At 37.3% G+C, this 13,590-nt stretch overlaps 1 protein-coding gene across 6 annotated transcripts in view; it reads left to right on the forward strand.

Moving 5' to 3' along the window:
• The window catches only part of pard3ab (par-3 family cell polarity regulator alpha, b), a 104,890-nt gene that overhangs the window by 38,900 nt on the left and 52,400 nt on the right, over nt 1-13,590 (forward strand). For 4 of the 6 annotated variants that reach the window (XM_051862247.1, XM_051862267.1, XM_051862277.1 and 1 more), the window contains exons 6-12: nt 4,499-4,578; nt 5,737-5,820; nt 6,344-6,469; nt 9,104-9,498; nt 11,824-11,963; nt 12,106-12,234; nt 12,828-12,863. In XM_051862247.1, the coding sequence (XP_051718207.1) occupies nt 4,499-4,578; nt 5,737-5,820; nt 6,344-6,469; nt 9,104-9,498; nt 11,824-11,963; nt 12,106-12,234; nt 12,828-12,863 (990 nt within the window). The remainder of the gene's footprint in view (nt 1-4,498; nt 4,579-5,736; nt 5,821-6,343; nt 6,470-9,103; nt 9,499-11,823; nt 11,964-12,105; nt 12,235-12,827; nt 12,864-13,590) is intronic. The other 2 variants (XM_051862258.1, XM_051862289.1) reach the window with 1 other exon arrangement.

The following is a 13,590-nucleotide window of genomic DNA, read 5'->3' on the forward strand; positions in this document are numbered from 1 at the left end:
TTGATCAGTGAAGACACTTCACTAATCTTTCTGTTTATCAAAGAATCCTGAAAAAAATGTATTAAGGTTTCCACAAAAATATTAAGCAACTGTTTTCAAACTTGTAATAATAAGAAATTATCTTGAGCAGCATATTAGAATGGTTTCTAATAGAATGATCATTTGACAAATAACATTTTATAATATATTGAAATAGAAAACTAATATATTTTAAGTTGTAATAATATTTCACAATATTACTGTATTTTTTTATCAAATAAATGCTGCCTTGGTAAGCATAAGAGACTCATTTAAAAACATTTTTTAAAAATGTACTGAGCCCAAAATTTTCATCAGTGGTGCAGATTAAAATGTATATTAAACTTATAAAAAAAAAAAAAAAAAAAAATATATATATATATATATATATATATATATTTAAAAGAAACACTTTTGTGAATGAGGTCTGAATGTTGCTGATAGTTAGGGGGTATTTCTCATCAAGGTGAAAAGCTGTCTCGCGATATCTGCATGGCTGAGTTGAGTTTGTGGCAAAACCTTTTTACGGTGCTTGCATTATATACTGTTTTGTCTTTTACTGCATATTATAATTCATACTCAAAGTAGAACTGAAGTACATTCATTACAAGATGATTAATGTAGGGCTGTCATGATTCCTCGATTAAATTTGAGTGCAGGAGAATACATCAATATATTTCTAAATATGCAAACTGTTGCTCATCGTGATTTCAAAATAAGTTTAAACCCTAGCTCTGAGTTTGCATGTTTTGTCCACACAAACCTGTTCAAGAAATAACAGTGGCTGTAGCATTTCTATCGTAAAGAAGTGGCCAAATATTAAAGATTAAGTGGACCTTTGATTTAAATGTTGTTTTGCCAATATTAAGCAAAGATTTAAAGGGTTAGTTCACCCAAAAATGAAAATAATGTCATTTATTACTCACCCTCATGTCGTTCTACACCCGTAAGGCCTTCATTCATCTTCGGAACACAAATTAAGATATTTTGATTAAATCCGAAGGCTCAGTGAGGCCTGCATAGCCAGCAATGACATTTCCTCTCTCAAGATCTATAAAGGTACTAAAAACATATTTAAAACAGGTTCAAGTGAGTTCATTGGTTCTATGTTAATATTATAAAGTGACGAGAATACTTTTTGTGCAGCAAAAAAACAAAATAACGACTTTTCAGCAATATAGTGATGGGCGATTTCAAAACACTGCTTTGGAGCTTTACGAATCGAATCAGTGACTCGGAGTGCCAAAGTCACGTGATTTCAGCGGTTTAGCCATTTGATGGGAGATCCGAATCACTGATTCGATTCGTAAAGCTCCGAAGCAGTGTTTTGAAATTGCCCATCACTATATTGTTCAAAAGTCATTATTTTGTTTTTTTGGCACACAAAAAGTATTCTCGTCACTTTATAATATTAACGTAGAACCACTGAACTCACTTGAACTGTTTTAAATATGTTTTTAGTACCTTTATGGATCTTGAGAGAGAAAGTGTCATTGCTGGCAATGGAGGCCTCACTGAGCCGACGGATTTAATCAAAATATCTTAATTTGTGTTCCAAAGATGATCGAAGGTCTTACGAGTGTAGAACGACATGAGGGTGAGTAATAAATATCATTATTTTCATTTTTGGGTGAGCTAACCCTTTAATCATGCTGTAAAGTGTAATAACAATCACCAGGCCTCGTTGGCACCCTCTGCAGGCATTTGTTATAATACATAATGTACATAAGTTGATTGTTTATAATATTATGTACATTACATTATGTATTATAAGAGTGTTGATATTTTATTTAAACCAATTATTATTGCCTCGTTGTTGTTATATATGTATTTTAAGTCATTTTAAAGGCTATTCACTTATGTCTGTCTATATTTGCTTACTATTTTACTATCTAATTACTTAATCAAAATAATTGACCAATTACTCAATTACCAAAAAAATTGTTAGTGACCGCCTTAGATATATAGTGAAAATTTTTGTCTGTTTGTGTTATATTGTGTTTATTAGGCACAGAATATTGTGCAAGCACTGAAATCAATTGCATTGAGTATGTAGAGAGAGAAGAGACACAAGGCCTGTGTATCAGAGAGAAGATCCAGGAAGAGAGGATTTGTGTGGAGGAGGGGTGTGTGTGTGTGTGTGTGTGTGTGTGTGTGTGTGTGTGTGTGTGTGTGTGTGTGTGTGTGTGTCTGTAATTAATCATAAAGGTAAAACAGCGATTATAAATCACTCTCAGCTTTAGACTGCTAATGAGATAAGACTATATATAGATCTCTCTTTCTCCTCTTATCTCTCAGTTTCTCTCCAGTAGGTGCTGCTGTAGGTCAATTGTATCACAGCAATTTGTTTTTTCTCTTTAGTATCTTCTTACATTCATGTTCACTTTATCAGTCCACTGAGTGTTTAGCTGATGGATGGATGGATGGATAGATAGAAAGATAAAACTATTTTTCTGAAATTGTCACCCTCTTCTTCCGGAGGTCTGTCCCTCACTGATTTTTAATGAAAGAATAAGCAATTTCCTCTGTTACTTCTCTCCTTTTTTCTTGTAATGCATAACAACACCTCAGCAAATTGAAGTGAGGCTCACCAAAATAAGAGCAGGAGTAACGCTCCAACATAAACTAATAATTGACTGAATTAGGACGAGGCCTTTATCCTGTGAATGTATTTGTCCCATCGGGGTTTGCCGTTGAATGTATAAATTAATGTGCGGCTTCAGCGAGGAAAAAGATGTGCAGTTAATAGAAATGGACTGTTCAGGCTTTGCTTTCTTATGAAATTAGTCATTTCAGTTTAAAAGAAATGCAGAAAAATCCTTGGTTACACAGTCACCGTGAAAAACAATCTCTGTTTGCAATTAGCTTTTGCCGAGGGAAAGGTTTGGATCAGATCCGAGCAGGACAATGACTTGGCACCCATCTCTGATCATTTTAAGCATGTTGAATGTTGTCAGAGGGCCAGCAGTGCTGGTCTGATACAGTTATGCTGTCAAACACACACTCTGCTGTTATATAAGACGGTATGGTTATGTCTGGCGTAGAGGGTGTATTGTGTATCACAGCTATTTTCTCCACTTCCTTCCATTGTGTTTTTCACTGTATTACACTTTTGAAAACCCTCAGTCACGGAGGAAAAGAGTGATTGACCAACTGCCCTAGATAAACCACCAGGGTGATAGTGAAACAACATGGGGCGAACATGGGTGCGTTTCCCGTATAACGATATAACTTGTTCAACCACGTTGGTTAATGATGTCACACAGGTGGTGGAGTAATAACTTAATTAATCCATTTGAGATCGAATTAATGCCAGATTTTTTTTGCTGACGGACATGGCATCTAATGACTAATTCTCATTTTTCTCAGTTATTTATAGGCTCCTCCTTGTGTACTAGAGCACAACTTTGCGATGCTGTTTGTGAATATTCGTTGAACTATGGTTTTGGATAATACAGACTCGTTAAGCTATGCCGATAACGACAGAACTTGCACCCGTAGTTGGCTAACAATGCTTTTGGGAAACACGCCCCAGAACTGTGACTCTTTTTTCTTTTCCTTTTTCTGTTCCTTTATTTCCTTTTCTTTTTTGCTTTTTTTTTTTTTTGGTGTTTCATTTTTGGTGTTTCATTTTTTTTCTTCTTTTTTCTTTTTCTTTATTTTTTTCCTTTTCTTATTTGTATTTTCTTCTATTTTATTTTTTTCTAGTTCTCTTTTCAGTTCTTTCTTTCTTTACTTTTTGTTTTTTTTTGTTTTTCTTATTTTTCTTCTTTTCTTTTCATTCATTTTATCTTTTAACATTTATCTTGTTTTCTTTTCTTTTTTCCCCTATTTTTTCAGTTCAGTTTTCTTTTCCTTGTCCTTTTGTTTCTTTATTTTTTTTTTCTTTCCTTTCTTTTTGTTCATTGCCACCGCTCCCTTGAGCTGAATAATTCATGTAACTGTCTCAGGCCCAGTGTTGTTTTTGTAGCTAGAGTTACGTGTGTGTGTGTGTGTGTGTGTGTGTGTGTGTGTTGTTTTTCTTCTTTAATTACAGATTGTATGACAGTATTAGGTCCAAAATAGTTCGATTGTACGAAAACTACCTTCAAAGACATTGAAAGTTTGTATGTGAGAACATATAATTGGGACCTGTTAGTTACTGAAACTTTAATGAGAGTGTATGTACGTGTGTGTGTGTCAATGGTAGTCTGGCACTACTCAGATAATCAAGTGACACAGTAGTGAGCGTGAGCTATTGTGTATCAGGTGAAACATCTCATGTATGAACAGAGGATGAATTCCTTCAAACTGTTTAGAAAAAGAAGAACTTCAGAGCTTCCAGCAGAAGTCTTCACCCAGGTCCTGTTATGTCATGTATACATTGTTCTTTTGTTATTCATTGATGTTATATGGTTTAATGTCAAAATACATGTCAGATGTATTGGGTTTTTGTTGAGTGCAATGCATTATGGGTTAAACGGTTTTCTTCTTGTTGCAGGATGAGGAGGAGAACGGCAGGATAGAGCCTGTAGGACGTGCAGATACATGTTTAGAACACATGGGAGTGAGATCGTTGGAGTAAGTATCACACACACACACATGCGCTGACTGACAGAACAGTGATGTTATCTCTTATTTTATGTGAATCTCTCCTTCATGCTGTCAGTTTGATTTGCAGGTAATGAAACATTTCAGCTCTTGAGTTTTATAGTAAAAGATGACAGGGTTTTTTCAAAACACTGAGATCAGATTGAAATGTTTTGGATTAATCTTTCATAAACTGTCATCTATACTTTCGGTCGAGTCTTTCACAGTTCTGTGTGACACTTTCTAGATATGATGACATTGATGCCAAAATGAGTGAGTTTTGGTGTGAATCTTTAAACCCTTTCATGCATACAGTCTTTACTGATAAATTACAGGTAAATGACCATTAAGAGATCATGTGTGAACAGGATCTTTTCAAAAAATACCGGTAAATCATTTCTAGCAATTTCCCAGCATGAGAAGTTGTAACTTTAGCAGTAAATTACCGGTATGATGTTGTGTCTGAACAAAGAACACAGCAGCTTTTTAATCAGCACTGCAGCTTTGCCGTTATTGCATACGACAGTCACTGCACTAACTATTATCTGTCTCGTGTTTTTAAGAGCTAAACCGCGTTTTGTGTGATCATCCCCTTACGCCTGTCACTCAGGAAAAAAATTAATTAAAAAAAATTGACAGATAGTGATACTAAAGCACTTGTTATCCAGGCAGATGAAGAAAACGGTGCAGCATTTAAAGGTAATTTCCAATGATTGACATCAAAGAGTTACCAGTTTATTTTAATACTGATGTGTGAATGATATCTTACCGGTAAAAAAGAAAACGGAACACCGTTGCTTATGTGAACAGCATATTTGTGTGTTTACCGGAAAAGTCTTTCTGGTAATTTTACAGTAATTTACCGGGATTGCTGTGTGAAAGGGGCTTTTGATAAAAAATAATGATGCTAGCTCACATTTTAGGACATTTTTTGTGACATTTATGGTCTATATAGATGCATAAACAACATTTACAATGTCTATATAGATGCAAGAATGCAATTTGTGTGACAGCTGAATCTCGGCGAATTAGAGCATTCGTTCTCTTTGCATGTTGTGACTCCACCCCTTTGAACTTTGTTGAACTGTATGCTTATTTTACTCTATCTGAGTCTAACGGTTTATTTTCTTTTTTGCTGTGGTCCTTCAGTGATATTGTGAAATTGGTGGAAGTGTCCAATGACGGAGGTCCGCTCGGCATCCACGTGGTGCCCTTCAGCGGACGAGACCGCAGGTAACAATCACCAAAGTCCAATGTTATATCAATAAAAGGGCCAAAACTAAAATAAAAGTAAATAAAATAATAGTCTTTTGCTTTAACCTTGTATGTGTTCTGAGTGATCAGTGTTTGAGTTGAGGTGACTAAATGTTTGTGTGAGTCTAAAGAGTCATTGAATCCTCTGCAGAGAGTAAATAAGAGTCTGTCCAGAAGAGATAGAGTATCTAAACAGCATCTGCATGTGAGCGGTCACCAGGCAAAGTAATCTAGCTAAAAGCAGCTTTATATCTCTGTGATCTGCATCTATCTCCAGGCGGCGAGCTGCAGCAACAGAATGCGGAGTTATAAAGATGAAGAACGTTATTTATCTTGAGGAATTAGCTTTCATTCAGAAGTGCTTTATGATGCTGCATTAGTTTCAAGTTCTTTCAATTCGATATCAATCAAATTAATGTTTCATTTCAAATGGATGATGCTTATGACTAAATAAATAATAAATCTCAGGCATAGATCAAGTGTTTATGTGTGTGTGCTGCAGGACGTTGGGTCTGCTGGTGAAGCGATTGGAGCGTGGAGGAAAGGCTGATGTCCAAGGTTTGTTTCAGGAGAATGACTGCATCATTCGGATCAACAACGGAGACCTGCGGAATGTCCGCTTTGAGCAGTAAGACCTGACCTCTGACATGTGTACAGAGTGCTTGTTTGTCACTTTAACTCCTTACTCTTTCTTTTCAACTGCCATCATAATGCTTCTCTGTAGGCCTGTCGCGATTATTCATTAATCATCTGATTGTGGTCAGTCAAATCCACAGATGAATTTCTATTTACTACTCCATCCCTTCTCCTTTTCCTCCATCCTTTCACCCCTCTTTACATCTCTTTTTGTTTGTCCATCCATCCATCCATCTCTTTATTTGTTCATCTATCCATCCGTCCATTGTCCGTCCATCCATCATCCATTCCTCTGTCAGTTCATTCATCTTTCCATTTATATGTCTCTCCGTCCAGCCATCTATTTGTCAGTCCGTCCATCCATCCATCTCTTTATTTGTTCATCATCCACTCATCCATTCCTCTGTCCGTTCATTCATCTTTCCATTTATATATTTGTCCATCCATTCATCCATCTCTTTATTTGTTCATACATCCATCCATACATCCATCCATCTCTTTATTTGTTCATCAATCCATCCGTCCATTGTCCGTCCATCCATCATCCATTCCTCTGTCAGTTCATTCATCTTTCCATTCATGTCTCTCCATCCATCCATCCATCCATCCATCCATCCATCATCCATCTCTTTATTTGTTCATCCATCCGTCCACTCATCCATTCCTCTGTTCGTTCATTCATCTTTCCATTCATATATTTGTCTGTCTGTCCGTCCATCCATCCATCCATCCATCCATCTCTTTATTTGTTCATCCATCCATCATTCATCTGTCCATCCATCCATCTCTTTATTTGTTCATCCATCCGTCCGTCTATTCATCCGTCCGTCCGTTCATTCATCTTTCCATTCATATATTTGTCTGTCCATCCATCCATTCATCCTTCTCTTTATTTGTTCATCCATCCATCATTCACCCGTTCATCCATTCATCTGTCCATCCATTCATCTGTCCATCCATCCATCCATTCATCCTTCTGTCCATCCATATATCTATCTATCCATCCATCTCTTTATTTGTTCATCATCCATCCATAAATTCCTCCATCCGCTCATTCATCTTTCCATTTATATATTTGTCCGTCCATCCATCCATCTATCCCTTCATTTGTTCATCCATCCATCATTCATCTGTCCATCCATCCATCCATTCCTCCATCTGTCCATCTTTCCATTCATATATTTGTCTGTCCATCCATTAGTCCATCCGTCTGTCTATCCATCCATCCAGAGCTGCCCCCCGTATAAAGAACTTCCTAATCGACTGTTAAACATTAATTTAAGCCATTAGTTGATTAGTCGGGGGAGAAATACTAAACCATAATAATGTGCTTGGAAAAAAAGTGCTCAAGTGTGCATAAATCTTGCCGCAGCAACACCTATATATATATATATATATATATATATATATATATATATATATAATGTGTAAATATAAATGGCACAAATGGGAATAAATAAATATACAGCAAACTGAAACTTAAAAGAGAAATTGGTTCAAACATAATCAGTCTGATGGACAAGTATAGCATTAAAATCAAATGAAAACTCAGTTTTTCAGAGGTCAGAACACAAACAAAATAAATATACATTATATAATAATGAATAAATAAATATATATAGCCGCAAACTGAAACACAACAAAAATATGGACAATTAGGCTATACATTTATCTAGGTTAACGTTACAGTGAGCGGCCATGTAAAGTGGCTAAAGTTAAGCTACTACTTACACGTTTTAAATGATAGATCATGTTTGAGGTTGCACGTCACCTTTTTGTGGTCATTCTTTACCCTCTCGAAATATTCCTATACTTTGGATTTTCTGCCCGACATATTACCGCATGAGACAGCCATGTTAACGATCTGTCACTGTGTGACTTCACCAATTCCTGAGGAGTTTTTTTCTGCGACTAACTGGCTAATTAAAATTTAGTCGACCAAGCCTCTTCTCGCCAGCTAACGTTTAGTCGACTATTAGGGGGCAGCCCTACATACATCTGTTAATCCATTCATCTGTTCATCCATCCTTCTATCCATCCATCCTCGTCCGTTCATCCATCCATCTGTCCATCCTTTCATCCATCTATCCATCCATCCTGATCTGTTCAACCATCCATCCCGCTCATTGGTGTCTCCTTTTCTCTGATAGGGATAGTTCACCTAAAAATGAAAATTCTGTCATTTACTCACCCTCAAGTTGTTCCAAACCTGTATGGATTTCTTTCTTCTGCTGAACACAAAAGACATTTTGAAAAATGTCGGTAACCAAACCATTGATGGGCCCCATTGACTTCCATAGTACCCAATTACTATGGAGGTCAATGGGACCCATCAACGGTTTGTTTACCCATATTCTTCAAAATATCTTCTTTTGTGTTCAGCAGAAGACAGAAATTCATACAGGTTTGTAACTACTTATCAAGAATAAATAATGAAAGAATTTTCATTTTGGGAGAACTATCCCTAAGTGAGCCTCTTATATTTTCTGTTTTGCTGTGTGTCTGATGGTGCAATTAAACCCATCCACTCGCACATAAATGTACAAATACACACTTTTAATTTAATTCTGAAAATGAATTCAAAATTATTCATAAACCTAAATGATTGTGTTTTTGTTTTTCTCAGAGCTCAGAACATGTTTCGTCAGGCAATGCGTACTCCCATCATCCTGTTCCACGTGGTTCCGTCCACCATGAGATCCCAGTATGAGCAGATATCCCATAATGAGAACAACCCTAGAGCGAATATTGACATTTCTGGACGTTTCAGCCCAGATTCCCTCACCAATGATCTAGTTGGCAATGCCGGACTGGATCACGCCGCTCACCGATTGGCACAGCACAGGCCACACGCGCCCAATAACCATTTGGACACTAGCTCTCCCCTCCATCATTCTGCTGGTTCATCAGGGAAACCTCCATCAGGTCATGCCTCCTCTCCCCAAAGAGGCTTAAGCCCCACCCCTACATCCGGCTTCACTAAGAAGGTTGGGCGGAAACTCGGAATCCAGCTTAGGAAAGGTATCAGTAAAAACTTCCTGTTGGCTGTCACCTGATAAACAAATCTACATTATGCTGGTTGATTAATCTAATTTACCACATATATTAATATTTGCTGAAAGGATACTCAAAATGAAGTTGATTGAAAAAAATGTAATTATTGTTGGAGACAAATCATTAAATAGGCATTAAACATTTTTATTTTAACAATTTTAATATACTTAATTGTTATTTTTTCCTAACTGGATTACTAAGTTATGTTTATTTGTTGTTTTTATAAAAAAATGTTGAATATGCAATGTGGCTATGTTTATGTCCTGATTATGATTAAGGCTTTGCTAATTTCTATTCTTGAGCATATTTTCCATCCTGCAGAGTCTGTTGTACTGGGAGAATGTTGCTCTGTTCTCTGCCAACAGCTCCTTCCTGTTTGTGTGTGTGTCCCTGCTGTAAAGGTGTGGGATGTGAAATGATTGACAACAGTTGGCACAAGTCTTGGCACCTGTGTATGGACAGGTGGCACAGCGGGCGCACGGGGTGGCGGCGGGGTTACGGAACAGCGGTGCAGGGAGCGTTGCTAGGCAGCGCCACGTGTCAGTGTGATGTGTTTCCATATGGCTGTCTGATTCTCTCAGTGTTTTATTGGACCTAAGTCACACACACCGGAAATCTCTCAGTGTTCTTTTTGTAAAGTGTGACTGAACTCTGACTGTGGGGGCCGCTTTCTCTCTTTCATGCTCAGATGCTCTTAACTCAGCCTTCGTGGCCACGTGGTCTCCAATTTCTGTACCTTGGAAGATTTAAGCCCAGTCTGTTGGGTCAATAGGTCATGATCTTGTGTTGCCATTCAGACCCCCTATAGTCCTGGTTGCTTTTGTTCCAGCCATGTAGTCTCCATTAACAGGCTGTAGCCTGAAGTTTTCTCTAAGCCGCAAGCTTCTGATGTTGCTCGCACACAGACAGACAGAAATCTGACATAGAAAGCAGACACAAAAATGTGGTGGATAAACTGCAGTCCTTTCACATGTACTTTAATTTTCAGTATGGAACTGACACTGTCAGAAGTCTTTTGTTGTAGAACAGTACCGGTTACAGAGTGATAGTGGCACCAAGTAAAACACAAAACAAAACTAAAACAAAATTGAAAATGGGTAAAATTCAATAAATTGAACATGGGGCCACATTAAGATCCCCATATCTATGGGATTGAACCGCATAGGGCCTTGAAAATTAAGATTTCAAAAGAAAAGTTTAAGAACTGGAATCTAAAATCATATTGAGATATCTTTAATACCTTTTGAGTGACCGGCATGCAAACTTCGGAAAAACAATATTTATGGCACTCAGGTATATTCTATGCAATTGTGATAGGAAAAAAAAGAGATACATTTATAGTATATTATTTATATTATTTGTTCTTCATTTGTTCTTTAAAAGAAAAAAGTTTCAGGTGTATGCAAAGTCACCCTCATTTGGTTTTTGTCTACCGAAAATGTGTACAATTTACCAATTTACTCATTGGGCCACATTAAGATCTCCATATCTCTGGGATTTAATTATATAAGGACTTTGAAATGAAGATACCAATAGAAATGTTTGTTAAAAACCAAAATATAAAAGGATATTAAGAGATCTTTAATTCTACTTGAGTTCCAGGCATGCAAATTTAGTGCAAAAAATGCAAGAAGGGCATTTATTTTTCCATTTTTGAACTGTCACCGTTGGCAAATAATGCAACAAAGATTGCTAAAGTAAACATATTTAACTAACAGAGCTACTAGTCTCTGTTTAAAAATAAAATAATGATGCTGCCATCTTTCTAAAGTCATTTTTACCCCCCTGTGATTTGGCTCCAAATCCCAGGTGAAATTTGTCATTTTGATCCCCCTCTACAAAACAGGGGATTACTTAGTAAATATGCATCCATGACATTTAATATTTTGTCTTTCATCACTATTAATGTTTGTCTTTCTTCAGACAAAATATTTGGTTGCTCTTTATTAAGACAGTTGGAGCAGTTGTGGCCTAATGGTTAGAGAGTTGGATTTGTAACCCGAAGGTCGCAGGTTTGAGTCTCAGTACCGGCAGGGAATGTAGATGGGGGAGTGAATGATCAGCGCTCTCTTCCACTCTCATTACCCACAACTGAGGTGCCCTTGAGCAAGGCACTGAACCCCCAACCGCAAAAAAAAAAAGGCTGCCCACTGCTCCGGGTGTTCGTTCAATACTCACTGCTGTGTGTGTGCTGTGTGTGAGGATGGGTGAAATGCAGAGCACAAATTCAGATTATGGGACACCACACCATACTTGTCACGTCACTTTAACTGTGTTCTCTCTGTCTGACAGGACCTGAAGGTCTCGGGTTCAGCATCACATCAAGAGATGTCCCTCTTGGAGGCTCCGCCCCTATTTACGTGAAGAACATTCTGCCAAGAGGTGCTGCCATACAGGACGGGCGCCTGAAAGCAGGCGATAGATTGCTAGAGGTGAAAAAGAAAACATTTTTAATATTTTTTTATTAGTAAAATGAGTTTTTTATTAATTGATAAAAAAAAAAATGATTATGGTATAAATGTAAATTTATTTGGTGAAACTCCAGTCTCAATCAAATGACTTTGATTGGCACAGGTCAATGGGGTGGATCTTAATGGCCGTGGTCAGGAGGAGGTGGTTTCTCTTCTGAGGGCAACGCCCATGGGTGGGACTGTGAGTCTTCTGGTACTGAGACAGGAAGAGGCCTTTCTACCCAGAGAGATGGTGAGGATCTGTCTGTGTGTGTTTGTGTGACAGTTATGAGATGTGTGAAATCCTCCTGCTAATGTCTCCGTAAAACTGTCCATCATTATCCCACAGCATCTCTGACATTTAGCTAAGGCTCGCCACACTTGTTTCACTAGTAGTGTGTGTGAGTCAAGGTTAAGGTTATGCAATTTCAAATTTTCTTCACACACCATTTCTATTTGCATCTATAAAGAGGACTATTTATTTTTCTTATTTTATTTCAGTTGATTTTCAACCACTATTTTCAGTTTAGTTTTAGATTTTTCCTTTTTAGTGTGTAGTTTCTGTTAAAAATGCCATTTCATTTTACTAGTGATTTGAAAACATCTACATTGTTTTCCCTCTTAGTTTTAGAAGGGTCAATTCAGGTAAATTGGGTCACTTTTCACATTCATATCAAAGGCAAAAAGCCAGTTTACCTGAATTCACCCTCTACGATATTAACCCCAGTTTGAGTGATCTTTTAAGATCCATCTTTGGTTGCAGTGCATGCATGAGTTTGTTTCTAAGCATTCATGGGTTTTCAGTTGCAGTATTACCATAGTCCTCTCCTTCCTCGCTCTCTTTAGAACACAGAACCAGCGATGCAGAACACAAGAGAATGGGTAAGAACTGCATACACATCTTCACACACACTCACACTTCTCTACATCTGTAGATGGCGAGGCTGATGTAGGAACTGTTAACAGAGAGGTTCAGTGCAGTTGTTGTCACGCATGTGTCTCTGATGCTCTTTAACTCTCCCGATTCAGTCTGGCACTAACAGTTTCTTAAAGGGATAGTTCACCCAAAAATGAAAATTCATGTACTCACTCTCATGTTGTTCCAAAACTTGTGAGTTTCTCCTGTCAAACACAAAAGATGTTTTTTAAAAAAGTCAATGAAGTCCAATGTTGTTTTGGTCCCCAGTTGCATGGGGGAAAAAACGTCCTTTGAAACGTCCTTCAGAATATCTTATTTTGTGTTCTGCAGATGAAAAAAAAGTCATACAGGCTTGGGATGACTTGAGGGTGACTAAATGATTTCATTTTCAATAACTTATGGGCGAACTATCTCTTTAATCTGACTCACTTTCTCTCTCTGTGTATCTCAATCTGTTTGTATGTCTGTCTCGCTGGTGTATTAATAGACAGATCATTCATGTTGCTGTGATCTCCTCAGTAAAGTAGTTTTGATTGTTATATAATCATCTAATTGTGATTAGTTTATCTAGTCACAGTTAAAAGGTTAGTTCACCAAAAAATGAAAATTATGTCATTAATTACTTACCCTCATGTCGTTCCACACCCGTAAGACCTTCGTTCATCTTTGGAACACAAATTAAGATATTTT

The sequence above is a fragment of the Ctenopharyngodon idella genome, chromosome 2 (genome assembly GCF_019924925.1).
Source record: "Ctenopharyngodon idella isolate HZGC_01 chromosome 2, HZGC01, whole genome shotgun sequence".
In the NCBI taxonomy this organism is placed as follows: Eukaryota; Metazoa; Chordata; class Actinopteri; order Cypriniformes; family Xenocyprididae; genus Ctenopharyngodon; species Ctenopharyngodon idella.